Source organism: Callospermophilus lateralis, chromosome 2, assembly GCF_048772815.1.
Source record: "Callospermophilus lateralis isolate mCalLat2 chromosome 2, mCalLat2.hap1, whole genome shotgun sequence".
In the NCBI taxonomy this organism is placed as follows: domain Eukaryota; kingdom Metazoa; phylum Chordata; class Mammalia; order Rodentia; family Sciuridae; genus Callospermophilus; species Callospermophilus lateralis.
The window spans coordinates 50,416,145-50,429,404 of NC_135306.1; the positions used below are offsets into that span (position 1 = coordinate 50,416,145).

At 45.4% G+C, this 13,260-nt stretch overlaps 1 protein-coding gene across 1 annotated transcript in view; it reads right to left on the bottom strand.

Moving 5' to 3' along the window:
- Nucleotides 1-2,588: 2,588 nt before the first annotated feature.
- Adamtsl1 (ADAMTS like 1) overlaps nt 2,589-13,260 on the bottom strand; it is a 344,581-nt gene continuing 333,909 nt past the window's right edge. The window contains exons 26-29 of the mRNA XM_077108065.1: nt 11,698-11,905; nt 5,297-5,406; nt 4,314-4,534; nt 2,589-2,807 (exon numbers count right to left, since the gene is read on the bottom strand). Of these exons, the coding sequence (XP_076964180.1) occupies nt 2,701-2,807; nt 4,314-4,534; nt 5,297-5,406; nt 11,698-11,905 (646 nt within the window). The 3' untranslated portion in view covers nt 2,589-2,700. The remainder of the gene's footprint in view (nt 2,808-4,313; nt 4,535-5,296; nt 5,407-11,697; nt 11,906-13,260) is intronic.

Consider the following 13,260-nt stretch of genomic DNA (forward strand, 5'->3'; position numbering starts at 1 on the left):
CAGGATACCACATATGGCTGTAAATGAGATGACAGGCTTAGCCTGGATGTGTGCCTGTATACCATTGCAGCGCCTCTGGGTTCGTTTAGAAAGTTGGTCCTTCCAGATATAGGCCCTGAGCTTCCCACGCAAAGCTGAAAACTGAAATCCTTTTATTTTAGCCAGATGTACATAACTGGCTGGGAACCATCAAATTGACAGGGACTTTTCTTCATCCCCAGTAGAAAACATGATGGGAAGGCTGAGCTTAACAGAGACTCGGACAACAAGGTTTAAATAAATAAGCTGTATTATCTGTACAAAAAAAATATAAATACAGTTTTGTGTTTTAGAGGAGGAAGTGCCTCCTTCCACATTATCCAGCAGCCCTAATAATCTGCGGTACTGCTGAGTCACGATTCACAGAACAAACATTACGTGTACATTCATCTCATGCAAGGAGCACACTCTTCCCACCCCACACCTAGGCTCTCCAGCTCCCTCTGAAACCCATTTCCAACTCCTCACCCTGACATGTGGTGGAGCTAGAAGAAAACTGTTTTTTTTTTTTTAAAGGAAATGTAAATATTGGCTGCCAATTTTCAATACCTGTTGAACTAGATGTAATCAACCACGTGAGTCCTATGGAAGAAGTCTTTACCATTCTATAAAACACTCCTGTGACACAAATGAATCACCTGTTGCCCCAGCATCCCGTGTTAGCGTTTACAAAGTATTCTGTACAAAGTGGATAATGGATCCAGAGTTAAACACCAGCTTCTATTAAAAAAAGGAAAAATACAATGATCACCACTGAATTTACAGGAACACAGCTGTAGGAAGTTAATAACCAAAAAAACAAATCTCCCAATATTTTTTTTTTCTGGATGACAATGTACAATTATTAATATTGCACTTTTTTATACAAGAAATCCTAATAAATATTCACAAAAGATATACATAGAAAACATTCTCTTTTATTTTAAATAAACATTACATTGATCTTTAGTAACATGGTTTCTTAGAGCCTATGTTTGTAGTGAGGAATTAAAAGACCCACCCTAATTGTCCACAGCTCACCTAGAGAGGACACAGATTAACATTGTCTTCCTCCCAAAGTTTACTTTACTGGCTGGATGGGAAATGCAGCCCTGATGTCAGTGGTGGCACTGGGGTGAGTGGCATCCCACGAGTGTGTGGGGGTGGCTTATCTGAGGCTGCCCAGCCTACTACACTGGGGCCCTTCAGCCGGAGAAGGAAGGAAAAAAAATCACTCGCCCAAAGCTGTTCTGCTGAATGAGCAATTGGCTGAATGGTCCTAAAGTGTGTTTGCTGCCGGACTTGGCTGTGGCCGACTCAGCACAGCTGATAGGTGTTGCTGCAGTGCGTGAGCTGCCCCAGCTGGTGAGTGTTAATTGCCTTGGGTTTAGAGTGTTCACCATGTGGGGAGGGTGGGTTGAAAAGCCTTTCAGGACCCTCTTGGAGTCTAGAGCTATCCTTTGGCTTTGCCACAGCTCTTCATTCCTCCACCCCAACCTGCCACATAAATATTGTGTATAGCAGCTCTTGTGCTCTGTCAGGCACCCACAGCCCCTGGAGTTGGCTGCTGGATTAGGCAGAGTGTACCACAGTCACCTGCAAACCCACTGTCCCACCCTGTTCCCTGGTCAGCTCAGGAAGGAAATGGTTGCCACAGACTGATACTCACTCTCTGGCAAATGGATGAATGAATTGACTTTTACAAAGGGACCCCAATCCTTGGCCCTTAGGTAGAGTAGCAAAGACCATTTAGGCAGAAAACCCGGCCTCCTCCTGCTCAGAATATGCTCCAGGCCCACAGCAGTTGGTAGTTCAAGGCTGGGGGCTCTTGATTTCAAAGAAGAGATGCTGGGCAGACTTGCTGCCCAGCCAGGTGTTGACCTCTGGCCAGCTTTGTTGCAGCTGCATAGGTGGACAGTTCACTCAGGTAGTGTGGGGAGTGGGCACTCTCCTTATCTCCCCCTTATCTGAGGGACAGGTCTCCTACCGTGCAGCAAGGGCACTCTGAGGGAAGCAGAGCTCTGCCCATCCTCCTGCACCTTCACTGAACCTGCCAGGTGCTCTGGAGTTCAGAGCCTGTGACATGAGCAGACACAGGCTTCTGTTCGTGCTCTCCCTTCCCTTCCTGGGTCAGTTCCTGCATCACTGTGATTGTCTCCTTTACTACTACCTATCCCTGTGTTTGAGTTCTCTATGGGAGGAGAAGAGCCAGTTCTGGTTGGCTTCTGCCTCAGATGGTCCTTATCACCACTGAGGGGTTGGGGGTGGGTAGAGGAGGAGACAAAGAATCAACACCACATCAATAATGCTGGTTGTCTGATGTTTGCACCAATTCTTTATCAACCCTGTGGCTCCCTGCTGTTCTCAGGGGCCCTGGCGTTCTCTTTCTAGGCCTCTCTGAGAACCAGGTTGGGAGGGAGTCCGCCCTGTAAGGGAGTGGCTGCTGTCTGCCTGGCCTGCTCTGCAACCTCCTTTTGACATCTGTCCTTTTCTTTTCCCAACGTTCTGTCCTCCAGCCAACTGCAAGAGAAAACATGCTGGGGTCCTCAGGGGGGAGGGCGGAGGTGGGGGTGAGGGGAGGGAGGGGGAAATAAATAAATAAAACAAAGCTTAAGTTCTGTCCCAGGCGGTTGCGCGAGTCCTTTGTGTGGCCAGGGTAGAGTTCTTCCCCGTGCCCTGTCTTCACGCTTTGCCACAAGTTCCGCAGCAGCGGGATTTGAACTGGCTGAGTTGGCAGAGCTTCAGCTGCTTCACCTTCTCGCAGTACCTGGTGGTGTCTCTGCACTCCACTGGGAAAGGAGGGGGTAGGGAGGGGACAGAAAGGAGACGTGAAACAGAGGCTAACTGGCATTTGGCTGCTGGGGTCTGCTGTGGCCACTGTGCTCCATCCCTCTGGGTGTCTCTCACTCTGGTAGAGCTCAGCTACTTGCCTCCCAGGCTGCCAACAGCAGGGCCAGCACCAGCCTGTAGTCCTCTGGCTGAAGGATGGGACCCATCCCTGGGCCCTCTTTGCCTTTCATAGTTGCCTCTACTTCCTGTCTCTTCCCTCCTTTTGGGATTACCTCACTTCCTTGCTTGCTTTTCCCCAGGGGCTTTTGGTATTTTAATGAGTGACTCTCCTCCCTGAGATGGTTCCCAGAAGGACTGAGTTCTGCCCCACGTCGAAGGAGATGCAGGTGAGGCTCTGGCTGGAAACATTTATCCTCAAGGCACTGGGACCTTACTTTCTCTGTTAAGTTTGTTTTCATATATTCTCTGCCTAAGATTCTTGTTCTTTCTACCCACCAGGCCTTAAACACAACACCATGGTGTTCCAGCTCAGTATTGGTACAGATTATTGTTTTTAATCACTGGTGCTGATTTGACCTGGGAAGCCAGTCTGAGCTATTTGCATTCCATTCTGGTACTCTCTGCACACGGTGAGAGAATGACACCAACGTGGGTCAGCACTTCTCCAAAGATCATGCATCCCCAGTGCACCATAAGGAAAGGGTTGTGTGTTCACAGGGGATCTGCCTTAGTGTTGTGAATCCATTGCTTGGTGAAGGTCAGTTGGGGGGAAAACTGAATTCAGCCACATTTGTTTATTTCTTTTTCTTTTTTTTTGGTCCTTGTCAGGAAATGTCTCCAATTTGGGTTTTGGATTCAGAGGAAGAAAAAAAGAATAAGATTCCAGAATAAGATTCCTACCCAGTTGGAACACAAATGCTGATGCTGGGTTGAGGAGACTCCAGACTTGAGAGGAGAGGGAGTGAAATGAATGTCAAATGCCAAGGGTCTGGGCTCTGCTCAGTTTCCGTGGATGCCCAGGGTGGGAGAGGAGGGAGGTGATCAGCAGGTTCTTGTTCCATGAGAAGCAAAACAACGATGGGTGGGGAGCCAGTGGCTGAGTGGGAAGTACTCTGTGCTGCTTCAGTGTTAACAATGCTTTCTCTAGCAGCCGGGCTCCTGACTGCCATTGTCTAGTCGTCCCCTCTGGGCATCAGCCAGTCTGCAGGTGAGCTAGAGGCCAATTTTACCCAGCAGTTGGCCAACAATACTTGGCCATCTCTGGACCAGGATGAAGATGATGGTAGCCCCTGGGGCACACTCTGCCATTTTTGTGGCTAGGAAATGTATACACACTTCTTTACACACCCACACACCTGCCTGTAAATGCTCAACTCTGGCTCCAGTTCACAATCCTTGGGGTACCTGATCCAGTGCCCTGTGTTCAGGCTCGGTCCTAGGGATTGCCCTCTGTACCCGATGCCCTGTGGGGAAATTGCAGAAAGGTCTTTGGGATTGGAACATACTGTTTTCACATGGAGTGATGTTGCAGCGTTGCCAGTTGGCGGGCCGGGGCCCCCAGGAGCACAGGTGCTCAGGCACAGCCTTGTTGGTGCGGGCATGCACACACTCCACCCGCCGGGACTGGAAGCCATAGTTGCCACAGGTTGCCGTGCACAGGGTCCACAGGCTAACCCTCCAGTGTACGCTGCAGGCATCTGACCAGCAGTTCTGGGTGCTCACAGGCCTACAGGAAGAGGGTGGCAGGATTAAGATCTCTCGCTATGGGGCCAAATGTGAAAATACTTTTCCCAAACCAGGAAGGTTAGCCAACTTCTTAAGAACTTCCATTATCACCTGACCTAGGTTCTGATCTCTGTTTTGCTATTGAATGGTCATAAAAGGCTTCTTTCCCCTGACTGGTCTTCCATCTGCTCTTCTCTACAATGTCTGTGTCTGTACATGACCCAAGAAGGAGCTCTATGCCATGTGGAGGCTGGTAGAGGGAGAACTTGGACCTGGCGAGTCTTATGAGAGGTGATAAGCTCTCTTCTCAGGGGACATTTACAAAGAGATGTAAGAGGGATTGGGGCTGGATAGGAATGAAAAGTTGGTATCCAGAATATGGCACTTCATCTCAGCCTCACTTCTAGAGAGAGCTCAACAAGAATGAGGAGCTGGCGGAGCCCTGGAGGTCTAGAAGCCACCAGGTAGACCTTGCTTCTTTGCCTGCCTTGGGATTAGGGCAGCATCCCCCACCTCTGAGAAAAACACCCCTGCATGCTTCATCTTCCTGAAAGGAAAGCCCAGCCTGGCCGATTTAGTAAGCACAATATGGCCCATCGGTCTCTGGGTGGAGGGCAGTGGCCTGGGTGATAGAAAGGAGCAGACAGGGCATCTGACCCTCGGCACTGTGGGAGGTTGGAGAAGAAACATCCTTTCATCACTTGTTTCTGTGCTACTGACACAGGGGGCTGACTGAGAGAGGTGGTCCAGGACTTCCTCTTACCTGGGAAGGGCACTGCACTGCTCTGATGGTAGGGTGATGCCATCCCGTGTCTGGCAGAAGACTTGTCTGTGTTGCACAGCTAGGCGAGGCCCGATGCAAGGCCCATTGCACTGGAAAGGAGAAAAAGGAATACATATCACGTCAGCGAAGAGCTCAATGTTCAGGCCCCAGGGGGTGCACGATTGTTTTGCAAGGTCTTATTGGAGGTCATCAGATCATTCATCTTCTCCCTCTCTGGACCAACTAAAGGACATTCATTGGCTTGTTTTCTTTTATGTCACAGTGGGACAGTTAGCTATGCTAGGGGCATTTTGCTAGCAAAGGCCAGAGGAAGTGTGGAGCCAGTCTGAGGAGGCCAACCTACTTCCAGATCAACCAAATGAAAAAGCACTTGGCATTATGTGCTAGGAATGTACTTAGAGCTGAAGACATCTAAACAAGCCCCTGTCCTCTTCTGTGTGGAAAATAATTTGGCTTATTGTTTTCTTGCTAAATTCATCCAAGTAACCATGTGCACTATTTCTTTCCTTTCCTTGGCCTTGTTTTCTGCAGGTCAAACCCAGGACACTGAACATGACAGACTGAGGTATGTACAGTCCCTCCTTATATTCTCCTGCCATGTGCTTGCTAAGCTTTCCCCGGAGATGGCAGAACCCAGCCCTAATGCAACGAATGCCTCCAAGAACTGTCTATAAAATACAAAAGCAGCAGGCCTGAGCCAACAAATGGCATGTTAGCAGAAGGGGACACACATCCCTGGAAGGTCACTTTTTATTTTTTAAAAAGTTTATGGAGGGGCTGGGGATGTGGCTCAAGCGGTAGTGCGCTCGCCTGGCATGCCTGTGGCCCGGGTTCGATCCTCAGCACCACATACAAACAAAGATGTTGTGTCCGCCGAAAACTAAAAATAAATATTAAAATTCTCTCTCTCTCTCTCTTTAAAAAAAAAGTTTATGGAGAGGTTTATTAATAGGAGACTATTTAAAAATAAGACATTCTGCTATAAAGGGAGAAAGGAGGCAGAAAACCAATGCACAGACAAGGTAATGAGAGGAGATGCATTTTCCGTCACATTTCATGATGTCCGGGAACACCTGGAGAGGACTCCTCCAGAATATTGTGTCCTAGCATTATTTTTTTATTGGCTCATTATACACAATAATGGGATTGTTACATATTTGTACATACACATAACATAATTTGGTACATTTCATTTCCAGTATCTCCCCTTGCCCTACTCTCCTCTGTCTTCCTTCCTCCACTTCACCAGTCTCCCTTCTATTTTAATGAGAGTGGGAGGTCATTTTGGAACAAAGAATCTTCATCTGGGAGTCCTTAGATCCCTAGGGATCCACAGGGATATGAACTCTCAACTCTTATGTTAAAATTTTCTAGCAAGATGTTTCTTCCTGTTTTCATTAGATGCTCAGAGAAATCCAGGACCACTGAAGGACAGGACTTAAGGTAAAAGCATCCCTCCTGGGCTGACACCTCTGTCCAGGCCAGGGATTTCTCTTCCTGGCTCTGAAGGGCTCAGTTTGACAAGGTTGTTCACGAAGACATGGGTGTTGGAGGAAATGTAAAGAACACCCCTTGATACCAATCATTCAGAATTAATTTTTGTTTTATGATAAAATATACATTACAAAATTTATTGTTTTAACCATGGTAAAAAAATAACTTCTCACTATGAAGGACAGTGTGCATGGAGAAATATGAGTGAACCAAAGAAGCTCTCGGTGAGCTCTGGAGCCACAAGACCAGGTGCATGGCAAAGCCACAGCTTCAGAAGGGATCTTTGCTTGCTTCAGTGCTCTACTGTCAATCTTTACATTCACTGTAGTCTGTGGAGAAGGGGCCCTGCAGTTTCATGGTGCACTGAACCCTACAAATTACGTGGCCAATCCAGGACACAGGTGAAGAAAGTGAACACCATAAGCAGCTCAGAAGCCCCCGGAGGTCTTCTCCCTTCATTCTTTCCTCCTCTCCAAATGTATCCGCTGTCATGACTGAACCCTTAACATAGTAATTTTATGCTTGATTTTTAAATTTACATAAAGGAACCATATTTCATGCCTACTTTTGCATCTGGCTTCTTTTTCTCATGAAGCATCAGGTATGTAACTGAAGTACATTCATTTTCATTGATATCCAACATTTTGTTTTATGAATACCATAATGTTCTACCTACTTTTGATTAATCGTCGACCCTTTTTTAAATACAGAGCCTACTTTGTCAGATATTAGTATAGACACCCCCAACTCTCCTTTGATTAGAATTTACATGGACTTTAAAATTCTTTCATTTCCATTTATTTTTTCCTTAGATCTAAATAGAGTCTCTTGTGGACAACAGAGTTGGATCATGCTCTGAATATACTAAAAATTATTTCTTATTATGTTTTTTACCTTCTTCTCACAGTTTGATTAGGGTTCCCCAGGTTTCTGTTTTGTGCCTTTTCTTCAGATCATGCTTCAAGGCGATACCACCCATGACACCTAGTTATCACTTGATACTGATGACTTTCAATACACTCTGGTCAGCACAGCTCTAAGTTCCATATTCATACACCCAACTGTCTAATGAATATCTCTAATGGAATATTTTATAAACGTACTACACATTTATCACACCCATCTTCATTTTCCTGTATTCCTATATGTTCCACCAGAAATCCGAGGATCATCTTTGCTTCCTCTCTGTCAGCCAGTGGTTCACTGAAACCATATGAATCACACTGTCATAGTATCTCCTGTCCATTTCCACTGACCAAAGCATACATTCTGATCACCATAATTTCTTACCTACATTGGGTTTCTCTTTCTCTATTCTTGTTACTTTCCAATTCAGTCACTAAATTGCTGACAGGGTAATCTATTAAGAGTATAATCTGAGCTTACAACTCTTGTTTAAAATCTTTCTACTGGGGCAGGAAGACAAGCTGGCAACAGAGATGTGCCCAGCACTTGCCTCTTTCTCCACAAAGATGGACCAAAGTAACAGGTGTTCAGGTACATTTTCAAGTGAGTGACCATAGAGAACAATGGAAATCATCAAGAGAGACTAGTCTTGTAAGATTCAGAGGCCTGGGACAACAACTTAGTAAAGAAACAAATTACTCTGGCATCTGTCACACTCCAACTTCTGGACCCTTATCTCTCACCCTGCACAAAATATCATTCAAGATAGATCAAAGACCTAGGAATTATGCCAGAAACCATGCAACTCCTACAATATATAGTCATACAGTCAACACTTCAGCTTTTAGGTACAGGACGACTTTCTCAATAGGACATCTAAAGCTCAGGAAATAATGCTAAGAGTTAATAAACAGGATGACATTAAATTAAAAAGCTTCTGCACAGCAAAGGAAACAATTATTAATGTGAAGAGAAAGCCTACATAATGGGTTAAAATCTTTGCTAGCTACTCTTCTGATAAAGGATTAATATTCAGAATATATAAAGAGTCCAAAAAACTTTACACCAAAAAAATAAAACAACCCAATTAAGAATGGCAAATATACTTCTCAAAAGAAAAAAATACAAATGGCCAACAAATATATATATAAAAAAATGTTCAGCGTCATTGACAATTAGGGAAAGCACATAAAAACTATACTGAGATTTTGTCTCATACCAGTCAGAATGGCAGCCATCAAGAATACAAATAATAAATGCTGGAGAGGATGTGGAGAAAAACACTTTTACACTGTTGGTGGGATTGCAAATTAGTACAACCAGTATGGAAATCAGCACCGAGGTCCCTCAAAAGACTAGATTGGACCTCCATATGACTCAGCTAGACCACTTCTTGGTATTCGTCCTAAAGAATTAAAATCAGCACAATACAGTGATACATGCATAACCATGTTTATAACAGCACAATTCACAATAGCCAAATTATGGAATCAGCCTAGGTGTCCATCAACAGATATATGGATAAAGGAAATGTGATATATACATACACACACACACACACACACACACACACACACAATTGAGGATTTTTTAATCCATAAAGAAAAATAATGTCATTTGCAAGAAAAATGGATGGAAGTAGAGACCACTATGTTAAGCAAAATAAGTCAAATTCAGAATGTTAAGAGTCATGTTTTTTCTCATATATGGAAGCTTGAGAGCAAAAAGGGACAAGAAAGGTGTGTGTGTGTGTGTGTGTGTGTGTGTGAGAGGGAGAGAGAGAGAGAGAGAGAGAGAATCCCCAAATCAAAGGGAGATCAGTAGAAGAAAAGGACTACGGGAAGGGAGGGGGAAGTGCTGGAGAGAGATTGGCCAAATGATAGTTAATTTGTGTGCACGTATGAATATGTAACAACAAATCCCATCATTATGTACAATTATAATGCACCAATAAAAATGTGAAAAAAATTAAGCATCCCAGACTCTACCCCAGGCCTATCATATTAGAATTTGCATATTTTACAAGATCCCCAGGTGATTCATGTTAATTTTCTATATACACTTGCCTAGGGACTTTAGAAGAAAGGAGTGAAGAGTCTGAGAGAAAAGAATGTAGAAGACTTATGCGTTTTTCTCTCTGTTGGGAAGAGGAATCACTGAGAATGATCAAATACATACTCCATGTCCCCTTGAGTGACCTTGATGTCAATGCAGAAACATTTCCCATGTGTCCCCAGATCTGTTCCCAATCCCAGCTTCACAAACTGCTAGTAAGCCTTGAGGACCTGGCAGCAGAGCTGTGTTGTGCGAGAGCTGTCAGAAATGGGCTTTTCAAGATTGCTGAGAGCCAATGCCGCAGTCTGGCTGGGCACAAATCACGAGCACCAGATAAGAGAAATAGTACCTCCCCAGCACCCCTTGCTCTAGCATAGAAGCAAGGTGGAGCTCATGTTGCTCTGAATATGAAGCACATACAGGCCAGCCCCTGGAAATAAAGGGCTGGACAGGTGTGTTGGCCCATGGGCAGCAGGCTAAGCATTAACCCCCTGGCTTACCTGAGATACAAATGACTAAGAGATGCAAATTTACTCTGTGGCCAGGAATGTTTGATCTTTATATTAGAGACTGACACAGCATGTTAATGTCATAGGAAGCTGCAAGTGACTGTTTTCCAAAGATTACACCTAAGGCTGGCAGTAGAGGAACATGAATAAACCAATTCCAACAAGTTTCAAGTTACTAATTGTCCAAAAACATTGTTACATCGGTCCTACAGTAAGTCTGTGATTGGGGGAGTTTCCCACCTGGCTAGCCATGAAACTATGCCTCTAAGTCAGAATAGTCCCTCTGCTAATGAGTGCCAGTCCAGACAAATCTGAACATCAGCCCTGGCCGGCAGCTCTTACATGCCTGCTAAGTCTCTAGAAGGGTTTGAACATAGACTTCTGGAGAAATGGTATATATTATTTCCCTTAAGCACCTCCATCCCTGATTTTCTTTGGTGCCAATAACACTGTAAAACAGTAGAGTACAAGCTGAGTAGGATAACTATTCTATGCTTAATAGGCCTTATCCACCTGGACAGGGAAAAACCTGTCTCTCAAATGTATACTGGAGTTCTTGACTGATGCTCAGTCCCACCTGGCCCAGAAACACTGAGAGTACAGGGACCCTGTCCCCCTGGATTCCTACTGCCATGGTGCAATGTCCACCATTGCTTAGGATGGCTCCCCAACCCCCTGGGAATCTTCAGTTTGTGTCAATCTCTTTTTAAAAATCACCAACATAAAATTCTCACTCCAAATGGGTAGAGCCATCATGAACCCTCCACTGCACCCAGAGAAAACTCCATCACTGAGCTCCTGGGGTCAAATAAGCCCCCATTGCTGCTGTCCATTGAGCTTATCTGGGACTGAAGTCACTTCTAGGCAGAGAATTGAGAAAGGAGTTGATTGTTTCATGGTTACTGAGCTAGGCTTCAAGTCTTCCTGGCTCAGAACAATGGTTCTCTACCCTGTTTTATATCAGCATCACCTGAGGAGTTTCTAAGAATCACCTAAGCTTGATCACACCCCAGAGGAATTGACCTGGGCTCGTTGACATTGGTGGTTAAAAAGGTTGCTTATAACTGTGTGACCAGTGGAGAACCCTGGCCAAGAGGAGTCCCCAGAGGGGACACTGGCACAACCAGTGGGAAAAGGTGGCTTGAGAGTGTGCGAGTCTGAAGAAGATGTTTGAGGGTTCCAGGATCCAAGCACAGAAAGGCCTCAGGGTGGAGGAAGGAAATGTGTGCCCCGTAAAGCAGTGTGTTAAGGTTAGAGAAGGATCCAGGTTCCCTGGGTGTTAGGAATGATACAGGGTGGAGTTAGGGACAGCAGGGATGTCACAGAGGAGGTGGCAGTGGTGGCATTTACTTCCCACTGTGGCAGGGATTACACCTTTAGGATGACCTTTCAAATAAAAGCCGGTGTGGCCCTCACCTGGCCCCAGTTAGAGAAGGCCCACTCCACACACAGCTGCTGGTTACAGGCCTGGGTGTCCACAGGCCGTTTGGCTAGTTGGGTACACATGTCGTTAGACACAGGAGTAGAGATCCCAGAGGCTTTCAGCTTCTGACAGGTAACTCTGCGTGTCTGGATGCCTCCGCCACAGCTCCGGGTACAGGCAGACCAGGAAGTCACCATCCACCTGGGGAGAGGAAGAAACATCAGGGGAGCCCCAAAGGTGAGGCCCGGGGAAGGAACCTTGTGCCCGTCGCCTCACAGATGTTAATTAGGGGGCCCATACCCTCTTCACAGTAATTAATTGGAAAAATACCTTCCATAAGATATCCAAGTCAAATCCCTGGAAACTGTGAGTGTTATCTTATTTGGATAAGATAAATATATGGCTGACATAATTAAGAACTTTGAGATTATCTGGGTAGGCCTTAGATGCCACCACAAGTGTTCTTCTAAGAGAAAGACAGAGGAGATTATACACAGGGAAGAGGAGAAGGCAGTATGACCATGAAAGTGGTGTGACCACAGAGGTAGGAGGTGGAGTCCTGCAGCCACAAACAAGACCGGCACCAGGGGACAGGGGTGGGGCAGGAAACAGTTCAACCATAGAGCCTCGAAGGGGGTATGGCCCTGCTGACACCTTGATTTTTTTTGGCTGCGGGCCTTCAAAACAGTGAGAGAATCAGTTTTAGTTGCTTTAAGCTACTGTTTGTGGTAATTTGTTACGGCGGCCTCAGGACAATGATACCTTGGGTCACTGACCAGAAATGTGCATCTGGAAAGGGTATTTGGAGTCACTTGCCTTAGCTGCCCAAAAGACTGGGAGATAGTCCTCTAGCTACTTACACTGTACTGTGGTTTTGGTACTTCCTAGTCTGCGAGCAGGAACATTTCCTGGGGAAGTCAGAGCCAAACCTATTACCTCTTGACCCAGGAGGTATGGGTCTCACTTAAGTGAAAGTTTTGTCTGGTAACATCTATACTTTCTATCTTACCTTAACCCATATCCCATTTAATTTGTTTAATCTTTCAGAAACGAAGAAAATTGCTTTCTGGGGCAATTTTCCACTACCACGATGCTCTATGAGTCTTATGTATCTTAAAGGGTTGCACATGTGTTAGAAATATTTGTTTTCAGAATGTTAGGCTCCAGCTACGATTTGAGTCTCTAGAAGTGAGACTGACCAAGACTATGACAAATGGGCTTTTCTCATAAAGCCAAACTATAATCTGGGGACACTCTGAATTTGATCCATATACAAATATGAAGGGGGTGCTTTTTGAATGTATCCTAGGATAGTTCTCAGAGAAGGGGAAAGGGACAGTTTGTGAAGATGAGGAAAGGCGTGGTGTTGTTCAGCCACTTCATGCAATCTGAGGAGGAAAAACCAAAAACCCAAACCCCTCTTACTGCCTGATTGCAAGGGCTGGGGGCTTATCTAACATGAAATGGTGAAAATAGCTACTTGGGTCAAAGGAGGATTTCCTAGTCCTATTTAGAAAGACTTGTTTGTGTGCAAAGAAGGATGCTAATGTGCCCAA